This window comes from Syngnathus leptorhynchus, chromosome 3 (genome assembly GCF_054491065.1).
Source record: "Syngnathus leptorhynchus isolate UIUO chromosome 3, UIUO_Slep, whole genome shotgun sequence".
Classification (NCBI taxonomy): domain Eukaryota; kingdom Metazoa; phylum Chordata; class Actinopteri; order Syngnathiformes; family Syngnathidae; genus Syngnathus; species Syngnathus leptorhynchus.
The window spans coordinates 8,661,634-8,686,415 of NC_141197.1; the positions used below are offsets into that span (position 1 = coordinate 8,661,634).

At 39.6% G+C, this 24,782-nt stretch overlaps 3 protein-coding genes across 7 annotated transcripts; 1 reads left to right on the forward strand and 2 right to left on the reverse strand.

The window, feature by feature from the left end:
• Window positions 1-913: 913 nt before the first annotated feature.
• Window positions 914-1,907, reverse strand: LOC147059100 (cyclin-dependent kinase inhibitor 1-like). The gene is made up of 2 exons (XM_085906922.1): window positions 1,442-1,907; window positions 914-1,346 (listed from the first exon to the last, which is right to left on the reverse strand). The coding sequence occupies exons 1-2, from the start codon at window positions 1,803-1,805 to the stop codon at window positions 1,252-1,254; spliced, it is 459 nt and encodes a 152-aa protein (XP_085763048.1). The 5' UTR covers window positions 1,806-1,907; the 3' UTR covers window positions 914-1,251.
• On the forward strand, window positions 1,356-18,137 carry trpm5 (transient receptor potential cation channel, subfamily M, member 5). Of its 5 annotated transcripts, XM_085906918.1 has the most exons (28): window positions 2,606-2,652; window positions 2,968-3,104; window positions 3,185-3,319; window positions 4,389-4,453; window positions 4,822-4,966; window positions 5,044-5,224; window positions 6,887-7,053; window positions 7,165-7,342; window positions 7,509-7,573; window positions 7,956-8,141; window positions 8,426-8,525; window positions 8,729-8,847; window positions 9,217-9,564; window positions 10,494-10,637; window positions 11,709-11,832; window positions 11,949-12,094; window positions 13,444-13,556; window positions 13,631-13,732; window positions 13,896-14,157; window positions 14,529-14,647; window positions 14,721-14,853; window positions 15,348-15,522; window positions 15,649-15,817; window positions 15,943-16,121; window positions 16,200-16,332; window positions 16,424-16,496; window positions 16,802-16,892; window positions 17,009-18,137. In XM_085906918.1, the coding sequence occupies exons 3-28, from the start codon at window positions 3,290-3,292 to the stop codon at window positions 17,062-17,064; spliced, it is 3,603 nt and encodes a 1,200-aa protein (XP_085763044.1). In that variant the 5' UTR covers window positions 2,606-2,652; window positions 2,968-3,104; window positions 3,185-3,289; the 3' UTR covers window positions 17,065-18,137. The 5 variants fall into 5 exon arrangements, 4 of the variants coding, with proteins under 4 accessions (XP_085763045.1, XP_085763046.1, XP_085763043.1 ...); XM_085906919.1 differs by lacking the exons at window positions 2,606-2,652; window positions 2,968-3,104 and adding an exon at window positions 1,356-1,891; XM_085906917.1 differs by having other exon boundaries at window positions 2,064-3,104.
• A 95-nt stretch (window positions 18,138-18,232) lies between these two features.
• traf6 (TNF receptor-associated factor 6) lies at window positions 18,233-24,710 on the reverse strand. The gene is made up of 8 exons (XM_085906921.1): window positions 24,118-24,710; window positions 23,234-23,544; window positions 22,490-22,640; window positions 21,624-21,782; window positions 21,104-21,175; window positions 20,416-20,493; window positions 20,021-20,332; window positions 18,233-19,631 (listed from the first exon to the last, which is right to left on the reverse strand). Exons 2-8 carry the CDS (start codon window positions 23,542-23,544, stop codon window positions 19,035-19,037), a joined length of 1,680 nt encoding a protein of 559 aa, XP_085763047.1. The 5' UTR covers window positions 24,118-24,710; the 3' UTR covers window positions 18,233-19,034.
• Between the last annotated feature and the right edge of the window lie 72 nt (window positions 24,711-24,782).

A 24,782-nucleotide genomic window follows, 5' to 3' on the forward strand; every position in this document is an offset into this window, starting at 1 on the left:
GACCCATATGGAACCTACTGACTGTGCATCAAATATATTGTATACTCAATCTCAGTGAATTCACTAGCTTATATAACTTCAAATTTGCCATCATTACAATTGAAACAGCTACGTACACTACGCAAACAGACTACTTTTGATTTTGTTATTACTGAAACATGAAAAACAATTATCTCCCATGGGGACGGTGACATACAAATAGACATGAAGTACAAAGAGTAAATATTTAAATATGTTTCGGCACAAGTCTACGATAATGTAGAATTTGAATGTGAAAGGTGGAAAAGGGGGAGAAAGTAAAGTTGAGGAAAGACCATCTTGGGGGTTTGAGGAGCAACAAAACTTGATTTGCAGGTGAAAGAGATGGCACACTCTGCTTTGTGGTCATTGTCCTGCTCTCTGGCCAGATGGCCTTTTGGATTCTCTACTGCTGAAAACCCAACACTTGGAGTGTGCTCGTATAAATGGGACTTATAAATGGGCTAATTTGAAAGTTGCTGCTTTCATATGATTCTTTGTGTTTCTGATTAAAAAGTATTTTATTGTCAATGTTTAATCATACAGACTGCAATCATCCATCAAGTTACTGTTCACCGTCAAGCTGGACAAATATCCTTGGAAGCAGGAGCAGAAAAATGGACTCCAGTGAAATATTAAATGAGAAATAAAATCATGATAAAATAACAAATTATGGATAATTCAGCCCCAACAAATGGTCTTATACTATTTTGCTTCCAGTTATTAAACAGGCTCACCAAGTTGTTTTATGGTGGAAACTTTGATAATCAATATAAATTAGACAAGTAGTTGAGGGAACTGTAGAAAGTATTTTTGATACATTTGGTGTGTGCAAACATCTATATTACACTTCTTTATATTCATGTAAAGCATTCAATCAATAATAACACTGATATTCATTTTTAGATGCTACAGTTTATTAAATTTAAAAGCATCTGCTACTTCACTTGCTCTCCTCAGTGGGCAACAAAACAGTGCAATAATTTCATCAAGTTAATAAAAACATCAATATTTTATACAAACGAACAAAATGTTTGAATGCTTTTAAAGCTCATCACAAAAAGAAAAATGCACAAAATAAATAAAAAACCCAAACAAAATAAAGTGGGAGAAATGAGAGGAAATTGAACAAAAAAGAAAATACAGTAAATAACATGAAAGAAGAATCTGGTTCACTGTCTGGTCAGTTCAACAGCGTCCCCATAGAAGCTTTCCACCAGAAGTGTGATCCGATCATCTTATTGATTTGCACAAAGCTGCTTCGCTGCACCTTGAGTAAAACTTTTTGGGTTTGCCTTCTGCAGACCTCCTCCTCTTTCCAGCAAGGTCTGCAAAGAAATACAAGTACAGTGACGATTATTCCACAGCCTCGATGCTTTTCATGCTTTTTGAAGACTTGTTTTATTCAGTGAGCGTTTCCTACCTGTGAATTGTGCATTTTCTTTGAACTTGGGGCGAGTCCTCTTCGGCCGGACAGGCGTGACTTCGCCGGGATAGTTGGAGATGCCGGGTTGGTTCTCCTGGTCGCTCCAGCTCTCAGCGGGCATGTCATCGACAGCCAAGACTGGAGCACTGCACCCGTGCATGGTTTCGTAAAAAGTGGCGATGCAGCCATCGGAAATTTTCTCCCACTCAAACATCCCTGGAAGCGGAGCGTCGATCTGGAAGTCAAAGTTCCATCGCCGGCAGGCTTCCAGAAATAATTCACGGAGATTCGTCTTCAGATCTCGGTGTAACTGCTCGTGATCCACCGGGCCAAAGAGACATCGACGCACGCTGCAGTCCATTTTTCAGCTGTTCAAGTTCCTTTATGTTGCTTTTCTTCCCTTTGCAGTACTTTTGGTCTGTTTTGACCCTTTGATCTTCACTGAAGGTCAGTTGACCAAAGAGTAAGAGTGCTTATTGGCTGCTGCGACGTATAGCTCACGAAGCCAATAGGAAGCCTTTGCATCATTATTAGCGCCATATACAGCAAGAAAGTACAATATGGCATGGCTATTTCAAATCAAATCATACTATTCAAATGTGTAGTGATCAAACAAACTGTGCTGTTTTATCTTTAAGCCTAACAATAGTTAAGCTTTCAAATAAAGTAGTCCTGATTGCGTTTATGGTCTTGCGACTTGATGCGACTTATCCATGTGCTTGCAAACAGAAGTTTGTTTTTTTGTTGTTGCTTTTTTTGCTTGCATGTGTACAGTTGTTCTAGCCACAGTAAGATGCCTTAGAATGTTCTTGCTGCTTTTGGAGTATTGCATTCATATCTATATATTATGTGACTCACTCTTAAGTTTCTGCATGTTGCAAATTTGTATTACTTTTGGAATATGAACAAAACAAAACGGTATCTCAAAAAATAGATCCCTTTTGATCTCTATTTTTATTTCCAAGCAGCTTAAAAGTAACAATTCTAGTCAAAGTGGATGAACATAAGTGATTAGTAAACAATGTACATCATTAGATAATGTGTTTAACTGACTTGTAGCAAGCCCAAGGGCAATTGTGTAGGGGTGGAGGAGTTCAAAGAGGTACATTTAACAATTTGAAAACAAACAGAAGTATCATAAAATGTATTGGGAGCCAGTGAAGGTAGGCCAGAATTGGGGTTTTGGTTTTGCGAGCTCCAATTAGGAGGTGAGTGGTTTTATTTTGGACCAACTGAAGCTGCTTGATGGAGGACTGAAATTAAGCTGTTTCTAAGTGCTGTTGACAAAGGAAGGGCTTTACCTTTGCCAAGATGGAAGAAGCTAGATTTAACAGCAGTGATTTGGCAGTCCAATTCAAAATCACTGTCCAATTTAAAAGCTAAGTTCAAAATTGTTGGGTTTAGATAAGACTTCAGGGGGCCCAGGTCAACAGGGTGGGATGTACATGGGCCAAAAAACATTATTTCTGTTTACTTTGAAATTGAAATTTAGAAAATTCAATGCTTTGATGTCCTCTTGGTAGAGCATGAGTGGTCTTAAGGAGAATGAAACCTTTTTGCACACCGGTACATCGATCTGTCATCCGCATTGCAATGGAAGGAAATGCCATGTTTTCAGAGAACGAAACCTAGGGGCAGCAAACACAATGAAAACAGCAAGGTTGTTGATATGTCCTATGTCACCCGTCTTGTCATTGCAAATGAGTATGCAAATGAGTGGTGTTGTTGGTATTGTTGCAGTGATAGAGCCTTGTCACTTTCTGGTGGCCAGTGTCTCACTCAATCCTTGTAAGGGGAAACTTCTATGACCTTCTCAAGTGGGATTAAGCAGGGAAGGATTGTTCAATGATGCTGAGCAGAGGAGACAATTTTCTTGTAAGTATATGTGACATCTACTGTCTTGCTGTCTTGTTATGCAAACAATATTTTCATATTCTCACATATTGTATCTGATATTGGATTCAGGTGGTTGGTATAAGAACCGTGGGCAAAAGCTTTGTGGTGTCACGGTATTAAAATTACAGCTCTTTAAATATTTGGGCAAATAAAATCAGCATCAGCCCACCCCGATGAAAACAATCTATTTAATAAATAAATATGGAATACATATTTAATTGAGAGGAAACACGTTTGATGTTAAGTTTAAATAAATAAATGTTAACAATGTTCCTCTGTTTTAATTCTTCATAGTTAGTGACAACGTCCCATCACTGGTAAGCAATTTTTAGAACAAATCCTTGTTCTACTCATGCTGTCCTCAGGGCAAAATGGACATGAATATTAATGGACTACTATTCTTATTCTTTCACCATAGTTGTTTTAAATGTTGAGGAAGAGAGATGTATATGTGTGCGTATCACATGGCTGGTTAAATAGTCCCAAATGATTGCATGCAAATCAGATAATTTGCATAGCCAATGGTCATCAGAGTCAAAACTGTAGTCAAATACTAGCTCCCACCACAGCCAGTGTCTGTACTTAAAAACACACTGAAAACAAACACTCTTTATTTAACCATAAACTCATTCCTACTCATTGATTATTGGAAGGACCCAAGAGTATTTTAATGAATTTTCTAAGCGTACAAATGTTTACATATGGAAATAAGACTGAGCCAAAAGGGTCATCTGATATTTATGTGAAACAATCTGTGACAGTGACTGCTAATTTGAAATGAGACATAACTTTATATAATGACTGAACAAAATGAACTTTGTGAATTGATTAGGGATTTGATTTCGACACTAGTGGCATCCAACAGTGAGCAGCAATGCTTTGTGAATTTTGACTAGAGTAGCTTTGCATATGGGATCATGAATGGAAATTCTGGCAGTTTTGCATTGACCACAAGTGCCTCAAAGAACCTTTTGTTATGTAAATAATAATTGGTTTAGAGTGAACTGAGGGAAGTGAATCTAATATTGGCATGTTTGCTTGTTTGTAGGGGCCACAGCTGCAGACAAAATGCCTACAATGTGGGGACATGCTGGAATGGTCAGAGGAGCCCCGGTGGGTCAAACTATCATCCATTCATCCATCTATTCATTCAACTATCCATCCATCCATCCATCCATCTAACCCCATCCTCTCGATTTGGGTCCCAGTTGACATTGTGTGAGAGGCGGGGTACACCCTAATACTGGTTGCCAACCATTTTTATTCACATTCATATCTACATACAATTTAGAATGTTCATTTAACCTATCATGTATGTGGATGAGAACCCTGACGAAAACCCACACAGGTACGGGGAGAACATGCAAACTCCACACAGGGAGGCAAAATTCTATATTTAAACCATGACCGCTGAACTGTGAATCTGTGTCTATGGTGGAAGGTGGAATTATATGTTAAAAACATTGGCTTTTCATTTTCAGTGTCCTCCAGGGCTGTTCATGCTGCTCTACACAGGATGAGACACTGCAGAATGTAAGAGAGAAGGGCAGCAGAATGAAGAGTCACTGGGCAGCGGGAAGAGTGGGTGACATTGATTTCATCGAAGCCTCCAAGACAAAAGGAAAGGTAAACAACATACATACCACAAGATCACAATGTTAGGGAATGAGTACAATACTTTATTCTTTTCACTTTTCTTCCAGTTTATGAGAGTGCAAGCCAATACCGACCCAGCGCACGTCTTCCAAATGCTGACAGAGCAGTGGGGACTAGCTCCTCCTCACCTGGTGGTTGCTTTAGTAGGAGGAGATGAATTGGCTCAGATGAAACCCTGGCTCAGGGACACTCTCAGAAAAGGTCTTGTGAAAGCAGCGCAAAGCACAGGTATGAGACACGGAGCAAGGCAGGTTTATTTATATAGCCCTAAATCACAAACAAGTCTCAAAGGGCTTCACGTGTACAAAAACTCACAATTATTCTCAAACATCCCCTGATCTTAAACTCCCAGGAGGGCAAGGAAAAACTCAGAAACCCACCAACTGGGAGAAAAATCAGACCATAGATGGGAGGATGCCCCTTCCAGGATGATGGATGCAGAGAGGGCACATAGAACACATAATATAAAACAATCCAAAGAAAAAGTGGATGAAAAGTGAAGAGGTGCAGGAGGTGCCCTCAATTGTCCTGGCAGTGTCTTTGAGGGTGGTAATCCTCCGCAGTTCCCTCATCCCGATTGGTCCACAAGAAATCCAGACACCCGTTATCAGTTTGGGTGTCACCTAACCTCCTCCCCAGCCGGGTTAATGAAAGGCCATGTCATAAAAATGTGTCTCTAATTGTGTTTTAAATGTTTCTACTGAGGTAGCAGTTCTAATATCTATCGGTAAGGCATTCCAAAGCCAAACACGCCTAAGGATCGAGGCACCAGACCGATTCATATGATTAATGAGTGACTTAATCACAATTAATCTAGAAATAACTGATTTGCAAATTGCTTTCACATCAGCAATAGCGAACACCTGCTCATCGACTGAGATCCAAACCTGACAATTTTGGCCCAAACTAATTGGCACTAACAAATAATAACGTGTGCGTGCGTGTGCGTGCGTGTGTGTGCGTGTGTGTGTGTGTGTGTGTGTGTGTGAGTGTGTGTGTGTATGCGCGTGTAGATAGTAAATAAATAAAACCAGTAACGAGACAAGTAGAATAAGCCCACCATTAAAAGAAACCACCATCTACGGAGGTAAATGTCACGGTAAAATGGTAGGTCTTTACCTTTCAACTGAACAGGCTTGCATAACGTGGAGAGTGAAAGCATTCCATAGCATTGGGGCAAGAAGAGAAAAGGTTCGTGCCCCAAAGAGTTTCTCAGCTCTTGAAGCAATTAGCAGGTTGTGAGGTTCTGAGAGCAGGGACCGTGTGGGAACAGAAATGTCGGCAAGTTCATTTAAGCACACTGGTACGAAACCATTTCAAATCTTGAAGGTTAAAAGCAGTACTTTAAACTCTGCTCTGTTGTAAACAGGAAGCCGATGAAGGGAGGCCAAAACTGGGTTAATATTAATACACATTTGACCGCGATGAACCAGATAACTTTATGCATTTAGGACAAGCTGCAGAAAAGGCGACTATATATATTCATTTATTTGTTTGTTCGCTTATTCGCTTATTGTTTGGTAGTTTATTTATTTATTTATTTATGGTTTGTTTGTCTGTTTGTTTGTTTGTTTGTTTGTTTGTTTGTTTGTTTATTTGTTTATTCATTTATTTATTTATTTGTTACAAAATCAAATCAAAAAGGATTGTAATAATCAGGTTTTGAAGTCGCAAAAGCATGAATTTAAATATAAATCCTTGCAATCAATCCTACAGTCATCGAGAGACAGGGTCCCCAAGTTCACTTGACTTGATGTCCTGTCAAACAATTTAAAGAGTGGAATCCTGTTTTGATTTCTCTCTTTCATCTCTACTTCAATCGCTCAATACACGACATGTTTACTATTGATAAATTGGAAACTCATATGCAATAACCTCTCTATGGTTCAGGGGCATGGATTTTGACGAATGGTCTTCGATTTGGCATCACCAAACATTTGGGCCAGGCTGTGCAAGACCATTCCTTGGCCAGCACTTCTGCAAAAGTTCGTGTAGTGGCCATCGGCATCACACCCTGGAACATGATCCACAACCGAGAAGCACTACTCGGTGCCAAGGTGTCAAAGTGCACACAACAGACAACTGAGAAGAAAAAAAAAAAAAACACAACTTATTTCACTGACAACTTAACATAATGTTTTTATGTCATGTGTATTTATCTCTTTAAGTTGGGTGCGCCAGCAGTATACAAGCCGCAGGACTTGCCCCATGGGTCAGTTTATTCTCTCGACAGCCACCACTCTCATTTTGTGCTGGTGGAGGAAGATCCAAACAAACCGGGAGCCACAAGTGAAATGAGAGTGAAGCTGCTCAAACACATTTCTCTTCAGCGCACAGGCTATGGAGGTAAATGCGCGGGAGGAAAAACACTGGTAAACAAATGCACAATAACAATATCTTATTTCGAGTGGTAAAAGCACTGCAGACTCATAAGAACACCAAAGCTGATGCTGACATTCATCTGATGCTGACATTCATCATTTATTGTGTGAATTTTCATTTTGTTCTAAAGGTGCAGGAAGTTTCGAGATCCCTGTTCTCTGTCTATTGGTGCACGGTGAACCTCGAATCCTAAAGGTTGGTCTCATTAGTTAATTATTGGTTTGGGCTCTCAAAAAAATATGATTCCTGCTATTTTGCCATATTTTGCTCTTAAGAGTTGCTAAATGTGTGAGCCTTATGCTTTGACTGATTTTAATTGCGTCCTCTTATGAAGATGCAGGCATAAGACAACTCAGAAACACATTATATTACAGTTTTGTTTTTTTTCGTTCTACTGACGTGATGTCTCTTGACAGGAAATGCCACAAAGTTATTTGCATGTGCACATTCCTAAATGAGGAGATTAACCATTTGTACTAGGGCCATAAATTATGCAATAAAATCTCTTTTTTGGGTCATCTTTTAAGATGAGGGTTAAACCTGGAGTTTGTGAACAATACTTTGTCCTTTTCTGCAGCGGATCTGTAAAGGCATTGGCAATTCGACACCGTGGCTTATTCTGTCCGGCTCGGGAGGAGTGGCTGACATCCTCGTCACACTCATGAACAGAGGCTGCTGGGATACAGACAGTGTTCACGAGCTGCTGTTGGACACCTTTCCAAACGCCTACCACAGCACAGACATAAGAAACTGGGTCAAGCTGGTGAGGGTGATCTGTTGAGCATAGAGGCAGACATACAGTTATGAATGTCAAGAGGCTTGAACATTGCCTGCAAAATAGGACAGATGGGAAAGAGAGCAGCTAAAATAGGATTCCCTTCATCCATATTTGGACGTGATGTCCCAATTATGAATAACACAAAAAAAACAAAAACTGTTTTATTTTATTTTGTGAAAGAGTCATCAAACAACATTTGTCATCAGAAATTGTCTACTCGGGTATGACAAAAACAAATGTGTAAAATGTGTTTGTCATCCACCAACCAGATCCAGAAAATACTGGATCATGGGCATCTACTCACTGTCCATGACCCGGAACAAGAGAGCTCTGAGCTGGACACAGTTATCCTCAAAGCTCTTGTCAAAGGTAAAGCACTTTCTATGAGAAATGCGATTCAGAATAATGGCCAGTCCTAAGTTGTGACACTACTGACATTTTGTGTGTGTGTTTGTGTGTCTGCTAATGTGTCTGTGCGTGCGTGCATGTGTGTGTGTGTGTGTGTGTGTGTGTGTGTGTGTGTGTGTGTGTGTGTGTGTGTGTGTGTGTGTGTGTTTGTGTGTGTGTGTGAGCTTGCAAGAGTCAAAGTCAAGAAGCCCAAGACTTTCTTGATGAGTTGAAGCTGGCTGTGGCTTGGAACCGAGTGGACATTGCCAAGAGTGAGATCTTCAACGGAGATGTGGAGTGGAAGGTGAGCGAAACGCTCCCCAATTTCTTAGTTTACGCTACCCAATTTGTTATTTTATGCGACTCAATTTGTTTCAATTGTCCTTAAAAATGACAGGTAATTCACAAATCTGCAGAGTATTTAACAAATGTGTAAATAGAGTTCTACATTTTACATGAACACAGCACAGAACCTATTAATCATAGTGAGTGAATGCAAGGTCTTCAGTTACTTGAAAGTATAGGTCTAAAAGTATTATATTTGGCTTACTTAAACCTTCTAAATGTATTGCTAAATTGCTCCCATTTGTCACCATTGTTGCCTAGAAGGTGCAAATTAATGCTGCAAATTTGACAATTAATCGAGGATCACTTCACATCATTGTCTGTGCAGGCATGTGACCTTGAAGAAATGATGATGGATGCACTTATCAATGACAAACCAGACTTTGTACGTTTATTTGTCGACAACGGCGTTAACCTGGGCGAGTTCCTCACCTACGGACGTCTCCAGCAGCTGTATTGGTCCGTGTCTGAGAAGAGTCTCCTGCATAACCTACTTCTAAAAAAATATGAGGAAAAACAGCGTCTGCTTGGTACTGCAAGGACACCTGGGCCTCCCGGGCAGCACATTTCTGAGCAGGGGGAACGGAAACCCCGTTTCACACTTTATGAGGTTGCCAAAGTGCTCAAAGACTTTCTTCATGACGCCTGCAAAGGCTTTTACCAGAAGATTCCCACAGTGAGTGATATACTTTATCTTAAAGATGGGCCTGAATGAGAAAATACGAAAAAGACAAGGTTAGGGCAAGGCAGCTTTATTTACATACAAGAGTGAATTCCATACACAAGGTAACTCAATGTACTTCACATAATTAAAAGCACATTTAATAGCATTTACAAAAAAAAAACGTTTCACATTTAAAAGTACACTCAAGAAATAAAAGTAGTTTTCTAAAACGCCAAGGTCACCTTCAAATCAAGAAATCTGCTTGCAGTTCATTCTAGACCTACTTTTGTCACTTTTACTTCCTGCCAGACTCAAGTACTATCATTACGCCCCTTGTCGCACCATATTTCAAGGGAATGAGGAGTCTATTTTATTTGAAATCAATCAAATTGGCTGTATTCATGCCCTCAATGGCCCAAACTACCCTTTTTGAACTGCTTCAAGTGGAAAAAAATAAAATTAAAATACGTTAAATAGCGCACCACACTAGGCTTGTGGTGGGCAAGAAAATAGAGCCCATCATTTTTACACAATGCAGAAACAAAGAACATGATTATGCTATTTCAGAATATATTTGCATGAATCACTATAAAATAAAAATAATCATCCAATGTTTTTTTTATTCAGTTCATTATTCTTAAGGCATGCTTGACAGTTATTATTTTACCTCCTTCTTAACAACACCATATCGTGAAATACGTACATTACACCTCTAAATATTAGAACCATCATATAATGGCAATAAGGTTGTTTCAACAATCCAACACAGGTTCTATACTTTGTACAGCACAGGATATTTATCATGGTTCGATCGTGGCTAAATACTCCTAGCATCCTTTTAGCCCATGTTGAATTACATATGCCAAAGCAAGTAGTGAAAACAAAATCTTGAATGTTATACTATCTGCATACCTCACATCTGGGTTATGTTTGTACTCCAGGAAAAGCCTGCAAAGGGTCGACTGTTCCATAGTCAGAAGAACCTGGCAGAATTGGAAGAGCGTTGCCAACATCCTTGGAGGGATCTTTTCCTCTGGGCTGTCCTTCAGAACCGACAGCAGATGGCTAACTACTTTTGGGCCATGGTATGTCTTGTCATTTGATTTCAATCAGTACCGTGTGGTTCATTCTGCAAGTGTAGGCCTGGTGATGCGATTAGAACAAAAAACAAAAAATAAAATGAAACAGCTCAACTCAAACGCGAGAGTTTAAATGACAGCAATCAATGTTAAAACAACTTTGTTTGCTGCATCTTCTTAAGGAAGCTTTGATTTTCGTTATTGCCCTTTCCTGGACCGAGGTAACCAATTACTGCACTCCTTCGAGTCGTCACCTCTGTGTGCCCCTTCCATGCATTTATTTCAATCATTATCTGAAGTTATGGTAATTTCATTCAAACTGTGCACATTCCGCCATCGCTAATGGTCATATCATCGACATATTGCCACAGTTCTGAGCGTTTGAAGTACCTCTCATGTTGCAAGCTTTAATATATATTTCGTAATTATCTTTGCAGCATCCCTATGCTGCATCTCATTTATGTGCATATGTCAGTCGCTGTCTCACAATTTGTTCATATACACGTATACATTCATATAATGTGATACACTGCATGATTTAATGCACACTATAAAGTAAATATTCTTTATATTTATAGTAAAATATGACGAACATACTGTCGAACTGACAGGTGTTGTTTATTTCTATTATAGGCAAGAGATCAACCGATGCCTGTATGATGTTTTATTCCATTTCATTTTTCATGCACCTATAATATAACAATCAAACTTGATAACGGTGTCTCAGTGTCCTCCTTCAAGATTCATCCCAACGTAGTAGTTTCATGATCCTGTTCGACTCCAGATCAAAAAGAGACACGTGAAAACCGATCCTCTGCTGGCGAGTTTCATGAAATTTCTAATTATGCCCAATAGAATGAGCTAATATAAGATTCATTTGCTATGTTTATGTTTATTTTACAATTATGCTCCTCTTTCACTGTAGGCTTGATAAATAATCAATGTGAATCAATATTGTTATAACACAAACAAATTAACCCAGTTAATGAATAGAAAAACAAGTCAGGCAAACCAACATACCCAGATATATTATTACATGATGACAAACTTTGATTCATATTTATTTCATTCATCCAGGGCCCCGAGGCAGTGGCAGCAGCTTTGGCAGGGTGCAAGATTCTGAAAGAAATGGCAAGGCTTGAATCTGAGGCTGAGTCTGCACGTAGCATGAAGGAGGCCAAGTATGAACAGTTTGCCCTTGGTGAGTACTCTGCTGTCAAGATCAGGAAAAAAAAAAAGGTGAAACAATCCGAAGGATGCATGTATTTAATTTTCTGACCTTGGAAAACGGACATTGTACTTCCTGTGTGATAACAGATGTGTTTGGAGAGTGTTACTCCAACAGTGAAGACAGGGCGTATGCTTTGTTAGTGAGGAGAACACAATGTTGGAGCAAATCGACGGTCCTCAACCTGGCAACTGAGGCAGATGCCAAGTCCTTCTTTGCACACGATGGAGTTCAGGTAACACAATTCCACCTCAGTGGCAGTGCTTTTTCTAGTAGGTTGTTTTGCTTTTTTCCTCTGTCTAGCGCCTCACTTGAACTAAAAACAGATGTAATTATTCTTGGTGCTTTTAATCAATTAGCTTGTGTGCGCCATACAATCATGTTCTTTATTTTTTTTAAACTGTTGTTTGCAAATAACCTTCAAAAGGGCAACTTGAGTAGTGTTGATTATAAAATGGAAAATTTAGCCAGAAGTGTGGAAAAAGCAATGTGGTGAGCAAGTATGCATGCCTGCCTCACAGTTCTGAGTTTTGGGTTCAAATCTCAGCTTCCCTATGTGGAGTGTCATGTCTGTCTCACATATTAAAAAGATCCCTATAGAAGAGTGACAATTGTCCACAGGTGTGAATGTACCGTATTTTCTGGACTATAAGGCGCACCGGACTATAAGGTGCACCTTCAATGAATGGCCCATTTTAAAACTTTGTCCATATATAAGGCGCACCGGACTATAAGGCGCATCATGTCAGATTTTTAATCCAAATCAAATCATTCTCCATTTCATCTTTTTTATTTCTAATTCAGACGCAATAAATTACTTTATAACAAAATAGTGATCCATAGTCTTTTTGATTCATGATTCATAGTCTTCAGCGGGCCACTTATGATTGATTTCATGACACAATGCTTTGGGCCAGTTTAAATTTAGGAATTTGTTCCATATATAAGGCGCACCGGACTATAAGGTGCACTGTCGGCTTTTGAGAAAATGTTAGATTTTTAGGTGCTCCTTATAGTCCGGAAAATACGGTAAGCGTGAATGGTCGGTTGTCTTTATGTGATGTGGAATAGGCTGATGACTAGGCCATGATGGCGAACATTTCACAGGGGTGTGCAGCGATCCTCTGGATATTCACCGTTATTTGCTGTTTTCACTGAATGGTGTATTACTGACAGCTCTGTTAGTTATTTGATTTGCAATTTCACCCTGCCCATCACAAGAGAATAGGAATTCTACTGACACAAGACACCTAATCTATTAGTTATTTCATATTTTGACTCTACAGCAGCACACTGCCCATGTTAACAGACTTGGTGCTCATTTAAGTAATTATGTTGCATTTGCACAGCGATAAAGTGGATGTTGGTCCACAGACCTCGGTATAATTTGATTAATGGTGAAAATTTGCATTTTGACTATCCATGCACGGACGGACAGAGATTGCAGTCTGACTGTAAAGTAGATGTTTGTTATGGTTTACACTGCCCCCTTGTGGGAGGATTCAAACGTACCAAATTTAGTATGTTCAATGAAAAAAATAGCAGTTTAAAATGTATGTATTGACTTGTCTATTTATACTTCAGGCTCTGCTGACAAAGATTTGGTGGGGAGCAATGAGAACAGACACATCCATCTCCAAGCTTGTTGTGTCTTTCTTCTGTCCACCTCTCATTTGGACCAATATGATAAAGTTCTGGTGAGATGATTTGGATTTCATGCAGTTTTGTTCCCTTAAGATGTTTCATGTGTCTTATGGCTGTAATTGTGTAGTGATGAGGAGCTGGATAATCAGAACAGAGAGGAACCATTTGGGGAGTTGGACAGTTTGGAAACAGAAAAGGTTTTACTGTTATCAGATGAAGATGGCCCACGGTAAGTTTGTGATGACATTGATATGCAGGAATTGTGATGCATGAAATGTGATTTCAGGTCTCATGATATTTCAAATAGTTTTTGACTGGGACAGTGTTTTTAGGATAAAACCTGGCCTATAGTACTTGAATAAAATCCAAACGATCCTCTGTATTTTTTGAAGGAACTCTTCACCTGGTGCTGGCCCAGCAGATCAGAGCTGTGCATCAGTGTGGTGGCGTTTCTTACTTCGTCGTTGGCGTCGCTTCTGGAGCGCTCCGGTCACTGTGTTCCTTGGGAACGTCATCATGTATTTTGCCTTCTTGTTCCTGTTCACCTACGTGCTCCTGCTGGACTTTCTTCCACCGCCACCGCTTGGTCCTGGAGCCCCAGAGATAATGCTCTACTTCTGGGTTTTCACCCTGGTGCTGGAAGAACTTCGACAGGTGACTCTCATAACAGTAGATGCCATTTCGTTATTGCTTTGCACATGATTGTATTTGTCTTTCTTTATGATTGGGAGACACGAACTAAACCTTTGATATGTTCATAGACAGTCTTATTCCATAACTATAATTATCGGCTCACAAAAACATGAATCAATTTGACAAAAACACTCTTACCTTAAAGCATCTTTGATCAGATGTCCTCAATAAGTCGATTTTGACAAAATAAAAGAATATTTTGAAGACAATTATGATGAGGCGCACATGTACTGATTTGGACCAAATTGCACAATACTGTTGCTCACATCTCTGTTTTGTTTGACTAGGGGAATTCTAGTTTAATGAAAAAAAAAATGTGTGTCGTGTCGCAGAGCTTCTTTTCAGATGAAGAGATGAACATCTTAAAAAAGTTTAAGCTCTACGTAGAGGACAACTGGAACAAGTGTGACATGGTGGCCATTTTACTTTTTGTTGTTGGAGTTTCATGCAGGTATGAATAACACAGAACACACAAGTACAAAAGAAAAGATAGAGAACGCTATATTTGTTTATTTGTATGGCAGGATGTTTGATGATACTTACGAGGCAGGAAGGACTGTTCTAGCAATAGACTTCATGGTATTTACACTGCGGCTGATCCACATCTTTGCCATCCATAAGCAGTTGGGGCCAAAGATCATCATTGTGGAGAGAATGGTACGCAAACATTTCAACTCGTGGCATAGTCGTTTTATTGGGCCTGGCCCAGCTAGAAATGTGTTGCAAGTATCAAATTCAAAATGAAAGAACATTTACCCAAAAAATGTCAATTAAATTGAACATTAGATATCTTCTGGTTTAATTATCTTTTACATCATGTACCAACTTTGTTGGTTGGCAATTGGAGACTGTCCAAAGGTGTGAATATGAGTGCAAACGCTTGTCTACGTTTCACTGGTCCATGGACCATGATGTATCTCGCCCAAAGCCAACTGGGCTCCTGCTCGCTCTAATGAGGACAAGCACTGCAGAAGTTGATGGATGAATGTCCTGGAGGTGTAAACTATATGTGTCACGGTGCTTTATTTTTCTTGCCAGCTATGGTATCAGGTCTCATTAAATTCCAATGACCAATCATTGTGAGCGAAAAAAAAACTAGAAGATGTGAAAGACTTTCATTTTCCCAAGCAGTACAATGGTTTTCGTTGCAGATGAAGGATGTCTTTTTCTTCCTCTTCTTCCTGAGTGTGTGGCTCATTGCATACGGGGTGGCTACCCAGGCTCTCCTCCATCCTAATGACCCACGGATCGACTGGGTGTTTCGCAGAGCCCTATATCGCCCCTACCTGCACATTTTTGGCCAGATTCCTTTAGAGGAAATCGATGGTAAATAACTTTAGGATGAATCAATAATGTTAGGATTAAACGTGATTAAAACATATTGGTTTGTAACACTCATATCACACAAATCTTCTTTTACAATGAGGTCCATTTGCTTCTTTCATGATACAGCTGCTCGGATGCCCGAAATGAACTGCACCAATGACTCAGAGGAGATTATCAAGGGTCTCCAGCCGCCGTGTCCGAGTGTCTATGCCAACTGGCTCGTGATCCTCCTTCTGGTCATCTTCCTTCTTGTGACCAACGTCCTTCTGCTCAACCTGCTTATTGCCATGTTTAGGTCAGGAGCTCATTCGTATTAAACCAATCGGTTGATGGATGTTCGTAAGCACCAATTCTTGTGAGCAGACAACCTTATTTCGTAGTTGCTTGTAAAATACGCTGTTTCTGTTTTGTGACATACAGCTACACGTTCCAAGTTGTACAAGGCAACACTGATATTTTCTGGAAGTTCCAAAGGTACAACCTGATTGTTGAGTATCATAGCCGCCCGGCACTGGCTCCGCCTTTTATTATCATCAGCCACCTCTCACAGTTCCTTCTCAGCCTCGTCAAGCAGCCTGAGTCCAAGCAGGAGCATCTTGGTAGGATGAATTAAAGCAACCAAGGTGGCCGCATTGTTAAAATTGAATATAAGACTGAGACTACATGTGCTGTGCTAGAGCGAGAGCTACCTGCAGGGCTTGACCAGAGGCTGATTACGTGGGAGACTGTACAGAAAGAGAACTACCTGGCCAAACTTGAGCGGCAACATTGGGAGAGCAGTGAGGAGCGGCTCAAGAGTACATCCTCAAAGTAGTTGCAACTGTTAAAACATAACTAAGCTAATAACACTGGAAAACAACCATTTTTACAACAATTTTTTTTTTGTTTACTTTCTTTCAAGGGTTCAAAGTTTGCTCAGGATTATCGGTGGGATAAAGGACCAGGAGAAACGTCTGGCATTCATGGAAGCTCAAGTATGCTTGAACAATCTAGGGCCAAATTCACAAAAGGATTCTGGGGGCGGGGCTAGGTGCAAACTGCCCTCAGCTGTCAAAACTTTGTGGGTTGCGTTTGAGCTGGTATATCATAACACAATATCCTTTGTGAAGAGGACGTTAAGATGTGCAATCAAAGGTGCTTTCAGCGGTCACGGTTCATTCCTTGTGAATTTGGCCCTCATTATCCTATCCTCCACTTGACATTCATATCTCAAATAGGAATCCATTTTGTATGTGACCTGCCCGGGTGTAATTGTTGTGTCATCTGGATTTGTATCTAGGTCAGATACTGTGGTGAAGTGTTGTCTTGGATGGCAGAATGCTTTGCTCTGAGTACACTAAAATGTGGCAAAGAAGCTCCAACTGCACCAAGTGAGTCAAGTGGCAATCAAAATAATGTTCTGTAAAAACCGATAATACCACTACACACATTTAATGAAGCATTTGATGTGAATTAATGGACCCCCAAATGGCATTGTCTTTGGCAGGCTGCAAGGCGAGCAATGATGCCCATCAAAGTCAACCCAAGAAAGAAACCAAATGAGCTGAAGTTTACCGTTTCATTACCAAAGAAAAAAAAATAAAGCAATATCATCATAGTGATATTTGGATGGCTAATTATAACCATATTTTTTCTGTATTTTTTTAAGATAATGTAGAAGACAAATTGATCCTGATACTTTGTTTGAAGACACATCAGGGGATATTGAGAATAATTGTCAAGTGTGGCAATGTGAAGACCTTTGAGACAGGCTTGTGATTAAGTATAAATAAAATTGACTTGGCTTGACACATCGTAAAATGTCACGTTGCCATATGATGTCTGCCTGTCATAAATCATGATAAAACAAATGGGTCCAAAAGACTAATATCTTGGGTCATTCCATGCCAAATCACCAAGTGGCTTTAAGCAAATTTTTTTTTTTTTTTTAAACTTGCTGTAGTTCAATCAGACCAGGGCTATCCACACCCTATTAAATTATTAAATGTATCAGGGCATGGATATTGTGACACCTTGTTACTGCAAAACAAAATCTTTTGCATTCTTGAAACATTTATGTTTAGGAAAAGATGTGGGAGATTACATTTCATGATTTTTATGTCACATGATCCACAAGGTCAAGATCAGATTAAAGGTCAAAAAGTGTAGCTACTAAAATACACCGATTTGGACTCTACTGTATTCCCTTTTCTTTTGTGAAGATTGACTCAGTATCAGGGTTTAAAGGAATATGGCCGCACCCTTTATGGCAAAATGATGTCAAAATTTGGGAAACGCCCTGCTCTGACATACATAAAATGGAAGATTTTGTGTTTGGCTATGAATCTCATTAAGTACTCCAGTTTGATTACGATCAAAATCTACATGGTTAAACCCATTAGGTGATTTTTCTATTACTGAACGCCATTTAATGTGGAGCTATACTACTCACAGGTATTTGAGCTATGCAATGACTAAAACATTTTCAAGGACTTCTTTACTTTTATGAAACTCTGTTGAACATTGTTCATGTCTTCACTGACAAATGAATAGTGAGTTGGGTTACGTTTCAAAAGGGGGGTGGACTCAAGGGGTATATTACAGTCCACACCTAGTGCTCATTTAATTATTGTAAAAAAAATAAAATAAAATTATTGACTGTCAGTTTTAAGAGCAAGCTAGTGTGTTTATTTAGCTTGGGATGTAAGTTTCAAGAAATTTTGCATTAAAGTACCATGCATCTACGTAGATGACGTGAATCTTTATTTCAGGTTATTGGACAAAAAAAAAAAAAAAAAAACACACACACGAGCAATATTTCACATTTCAATGATTAGCAACATTATCTCAAACACAAAAGACATTGCACAAAAATTAAAAAAGGCACATCCATAGCGAGCATCATTAATTATTCCTTATTTATTACCGCCATAGACTGATCAACATTGTGATTTCTAATGTTGGAGAATAACTTGATAAATGCAAAGGAACATTTTGAAGATGTACATCCTTTGCAATTAATCACACTGTTGGTGTTAACTTGGGAATAAAACTTTTTTTTAAAAAGTTCCACTCCTAAATATAATACTTTTCAGTCAATAATCATAATTGTTATTCTATTGATGCACAACTCACTACTTGTGTAGAGCTAGCGCTAGTCACAAGCGGCTAGTGTGAGGGGACATCCAAGGCACAACGAAGGAGGCTTGTACACGTTTCATTTTTGCATGTGCTGGTAATAATAATAAAAAAAAAAAAGGTTGGCAAAATAAACACACAAACAACTATTGTGCTATGTGGTAGTAACAGTCAGTTTTTTGGCAGAAAATCTACATATAAAATCACCAAACCTATTCATACTAAATGAACATGCTTGTTAAATGACGCGCATACATGCAGGATATTTCTAACCCGATTAAAATAAAATTGCATACAAGTAAGAATCATGAAAAGATATTTGAAAATTGGTGATAAATACCAGCACATTCAAGGCAGTCTTGAGAAAACTAAGCATGACTGACATGCAATACAAGTTAGTCGCGTGAGGCCTCAGGACCCCTCGGCTGCATTGCTGGTCCCTCACGTTGGAACGTGTCAAAACGTGGCGTTACCTCACAGCGGATGAGGACGGTGTCATCCTTGACATAAACTCGCTGACTCAATTGATGCAGGTGCAGGAAAGTCACGTAGCCAAAGCCTTTTGGGTTACGCTGAATGATGGGTTTCTTGAAAGCTTGAAGGTCCGGTTTAGTCTCCATCACCTCCATATGATGTTGAGCTTCAGGGCCCTGGTCGAGAATGGCCAGACGGATAGTGCCCTGGAAAGGCCAGCTCAGCTGTCCATCAAAAGCTCCTTGCATGGTGTGGACAAAGAGGGAGATGTAGTTGGAACAGCGTGGTGCATTGGGTGTTTGAAGTTGTAAGCGGAGACACAGTTTGTAGCCCGGTTGACCCGTGTAGAAGCCTGGGCTGTGCTCGACCACCGGCAAGCCGGCTTCTTGGTTCTGGAGGTAGGTTGAGAAATTTCTGAGACGCCAGATGAAGATGCCATGACATTGTTGAGCCTCCAGCTCCTTCACTGTTTCTTCTAGCACAGCTACTCTTTGCTGGAGCTGTGCAAGCTGAGCTACCTGTTGAAAGGAAACAGCAATCATGAGACGGCAACCATGAACACGAGCTTATATATTCAATGATCTCATAGTATATTCGAAATGTATTCCTAGTTCAGAGTGGAGGGTGAGCTATAGCCTATTCCAGCTGAAGTTGTGCTTAAGGAGAAGTAAACTTTGGATTTGTCACAAGTCAACGGCACGTAGAGCCAATCTTTCACAGTTTTCAATTACCTACCTAGCCTAACATGCAAACTCCACACACCTGAGCCAAGATTCGAACCCAGAACCCCTCTCAATTGTGCTTAACACATGCGCGACCATACTTTTTGCATGCTTCACAGGAAACGTAATATCGCATTAAAATTCAACCTTGCGTCTTTTACAGCATGAAAGGAATATGAAAATACCCGAGTATTTTCTAAGATGACAAGCTCACGGAGCTGGTGATCCTGTTTTACAAGTCGTCCATCCATATCCCGGATCCTCTGCATTTCTTCGCTCGGGTGGGATGGACCACAGCTGCTGCCGCCGCTTGGACTTCCCCGACAAGATGATGCAAATGCAGCACACTGATCATCAGATGAAACAGATGGTCCAAGAGCCCAAAGTGACTTTGGTGTGGTGCCGTTAAGGCTAAGACAGCGCACAAACTCCGCCATGTAGCGCATGTGCATTTGTGTGAATTCCTGCATATGCTGAGCCAGGTAGTGCCGCTGCATCTATTAGGAAAAAAAAAAAAAAAACCACAAAAAATATCAAATGAATGTCCAATTTTTAAGATGTTTTACACTGCATCACTTACCCTTTCCTTACATCCGAAAGTGCTAAAGGTACAGGCAATAGGGGCTTTGGGACAATCTGTATCACAATGAGACTCCATCTGAAACAAAAACAATGGAAAAACATTCCCAAACAGCATCTCAACAGCCCGTTAACAAATCTGATGGACACATTTTATGATTGGTTCATCTCTATTTGCTCCAAATAGAATAATCAACGCGAGACATTAATAAAACAAAACATCAGTTGTAAAAACAAGACTGGGAGAGTACATTCGAAACAGATGCGCTTTGTACTGAGTTTCAGAGTGAGGGAGGAGAACAATTGAACGTTCTTCTGCTCACAATGACGGGGCAGACAAGTGGGACAGTGAGATGGAGAGAGGATGAGTATCAAAGGGTGCGAAACGAGGTGGCAATATGATTGAGGACTTTTTCTAAATTTTACAAGTAACAGGGGATCGGATGTAAACCCCCAGGTAATGTGGTAGAAGGAAAGGGTTCTTGTTATGACCCGAGCAACTGAATTCCGAACGAGTTGGAGTTTAGGTCGGGGATTTGTGAGGGTGACCCCAAGAAAGGCAATTGTAGTCATCGATACTAACACTATCAACAAAGGATGACAGTGAGTGACAGGCAATAATTACTGGAAATATTTTTATGTGCCAACTATGTAGTCTTATTTGTGTGGTTGTGAAATGATTACCGTACCTGGTCTCTGATGAGATCCAGCTCACAGTACTGACACCTGATGCTCGCAAACGGACACTGCTGCTCATGAAGCTGAGAGAAAACGGACAAATTGAAAGAAAGTGAACGTACAGGTATATGGCGTACGGCAAGGGTGTCAAACTCATTTTTTTCGCGGGCCGTATTGTAGTCATAGCTTCTTTTGGAGGGCCATTATGACTGTCAACCCAAATAAATGGAGGAGCACCTCATATTATAAACAGTAAAAGCTACAAAACAAACTGACAAATAACTCGTATTCAAATCAGACGAGTAAAAACGGGTCAAATATTTAAAAAAAAAGATATTAGAAGTGAAGACAATTTGCAATTCTAGTAATGACACACGAATTTGATGCACAGTTTGTCTTCGTGGGCCACATAAAATGATGTGGCGGGCCGTACCTGGCCCCCGGGCCTTGGGTTTGACACCTATAGTAAAAGATTGTTGCTGTGGATATACTTAATTCAAAGAATCGGTTAGAAAAGAGAGAAAAAAGTACCTCCCTCTCCTCGTATACAAAGCTTGCAACGCAGTCTGGGCAGGACATGGGTCTCCTTTGGCACTCGATGGTTTTGTGGTTTTCCAAGTAGCTTTTTCTCACGGCTTCTTGGCACTGTGGGCAGGGCACAGTCGCAAATGGACATATGGCCAAATGATTCTGAAAGGAAAACAGAGGAAAAGTCAAGAATGGGTACAGATGTTTACAGTCATCTCGCGCCGTTCTTGGGGGATAGAGACCAAGTTTTGCCTAAAACTCTGAATATTGGTGCCCAATGCTAAAAAAAAGGTTTATAATTAATTCCCTATCGTAACGGCTTAGACTATAAACATTACCACAATGATCTGAAACCAGTTTAACATAATTTGTATATCCATCCATCCACTTTTCCAGGGATATGCTGGAGCTTGTCCTCAGGCCGTAGCTGGGGTAAACTCTCAACTGGTCAAAATCTATGCATGACCCTTTTGTGTGGTTAAGCTCCAGCTCCCTGTAATTATACACATGGCCAGTAGGTGGTATTATGTGCACATGAAGCTTTGAGAAATTAACCTTTTCTTGAACCACAACCGGTTCGATGCCTCATGAGGCTCATTTCATTATCTCGGAAGAAACCGCAAACAGGTCAGCAGAGGTTGCCCTCAACACTACAGTATCACATACATGACGATGTGGTTTGGACTTAAGCTCCAGACCAACACTTGCAAATGAGAGAGCAACACTCACTCGTCCAAAGGGCATTACTTTGTTTGATGGGAATGACCACAACCTGAATCCAAAGCACTTGCTAACTCACATAAAGGAATTACATTAGGCAAATTTCTATTTTATGCTGGCTTCCTAATGTAGTGTCTATAATTTCTCACCTCTAAATTTCGGAGCTCCATTTTGTCTGTACAGCCAGCATTTGGACAGCGGACAGTGAGAGAAAGAATCTCTCTTTTGGCAAAGTTATCAGGAAAGAGTTGGTCTTCTAACAGCATTTCATTGTCCACTGGGCACCTCTGTCCTGTGTCCCTTTATTTCAGGAAGAAATGTTTTCATGAAGACAATATATGGCACTTCATTTACACAATCATATACATGCTATTGATGACAAATAATCAGAGACGCAAGGTAACTTTTGGATTAATGTTTTGTGAATAATTGAAATGAGCAAATACGTTTTTGCTTGTTCTGAAATTAACGTATGTTTTTTGCAATGATCAGTTGTTTTAATAAAGGAGTGGAAATTAAAACATTTAAAAAATATATTAATTGATTGACATTAAAATAATTGTTAGTTGCAGCCTCATAACAATTATATAATATGTAATATACTTTATTTTTTTTCTGAAACGTCAGCTATAAATTATGGTAAAATGTGTATTGCGCAAGCCTTTATGGATCAAACTTAAAAACAAAAAATGAAATTATCTTAAAAAGCTGATGTGATTGGAGTTGAAAAAAGTAAAAAAAAGATGTTCAAATCAGTGTCGATAATACATTTAGGGACACATAAACCCATCTTTGATTCAAATTTGCTATTGACCAGTGTAATTGCGAATGCAGTGAATGAATTCATGATGAAGCAGATTGGTGTTGAATGTCAAAGCAATACAAAAGCCTACCGAATTGACTTCTCAATGCAGTTCTTGCAGAAACGGTGCCCACATGGTGTTTGAATGGCATTCCTGAGAGCCATTAGGCAGATAGGACACTCGTATTTTCTCTCAAGTGGTGGATCAAACTCCACATCGTAGCCCTGCACAATGTCAGTAGATGGGAGAACAGTAGAGCCACCAGATTTCTCTGAGGAACTTTGGAGGGATTCTTGTTCCCTTTCCAGCATTGCCAAGGCACAACTGGACAGCTCACCACCAGAAGCTCCATCATAACGTACCGCCTCTAAACTCCCTTTGTGACTACCAGAGCAAGACATCTGGAAGTAGATGAAGCAGAAAGTGGTGAGCAATGACTTACAATAATTTCATCCTCCTGATATTGCGCAATGTTTTGGTAACTGACCAATCATTTACGTACATTCAGAAACACTTTAGAATAACTGGATGTATGGGGAAATTTGGCAAGTCTGTAAAGAATTGCGGATTTATTGATGAATACTAAAACAAATATTCATTATTCATGAATATACAAACGGCGAGGTGGTTTACTGGAAACACGGTTGTTTATTGCATGTTTATTTTGTTTTTACCATGGTTTCGTAGGCTAATGTAACTCATAGCATTTCTATTGGTCCGCATAAATATTATGTACATGCATGTTGGATACTTATGATCATTAAATTAATAGAAACATACAGACAACGTTGACGTTTGAGACTAGCCGAACTTCCACATGCGGAACTGTTAATTTTGCAGCCTGGGCTGTCTAATCCAAATACCGTTTTTAAAACAAATATGTATACCAAATAACAAAATCGTTATGGCACCCAACTCTTCCAAACTCACTGAAACACACAACAGATCAGACAAATACCTTGTTAAAATGTTACCTTGAAAAGTTGGAAACTAATCTTTGTACAGAATTTCCTGTCTTACACGTCATCATACGTCAGAACATAGAGATCCCAACCGCTCAAAAATGGTTAATGAATTGAATTGTACGTTAACTAAGCGGCCATATTAAATGTGTCAGATGTGTATCTTTTTATTTTATTTTATTTTGTTGGTCACACACACACACACACACACACACACACACACACACACACACACACACACACACACACACACATACATCGCGTCATATGCAAGAATCGAACTCATGGTATCAGCACACAATACAGGCAAGTGTACTCCTACATCATCTGCAACTTCCTCCAGATCTGTGAACTAATACAAGTGGATGGACTGAACTTCATTAAGCCTCAACTAACTCGGTGCACAAACTAAATGGCACATGTTAACTCATTCACACAAATATAGTTTTGGTACTAAAGACACCAAAATCAACGTAGCTAATTTTCGACCTGATCCTAATGATACAAATAGTTCATATTCACAATCATCATTTTAACACTGTACGTACACACAAAGAAATATATTCAATAAAACAACATGACACTTTTAATCAGATGATCATAAGCCTCATATGATTAAGATACAGAAGCACAAAAAATGTGAAGTTTATATTTTAGTAATGACCTCATGAGTGTAT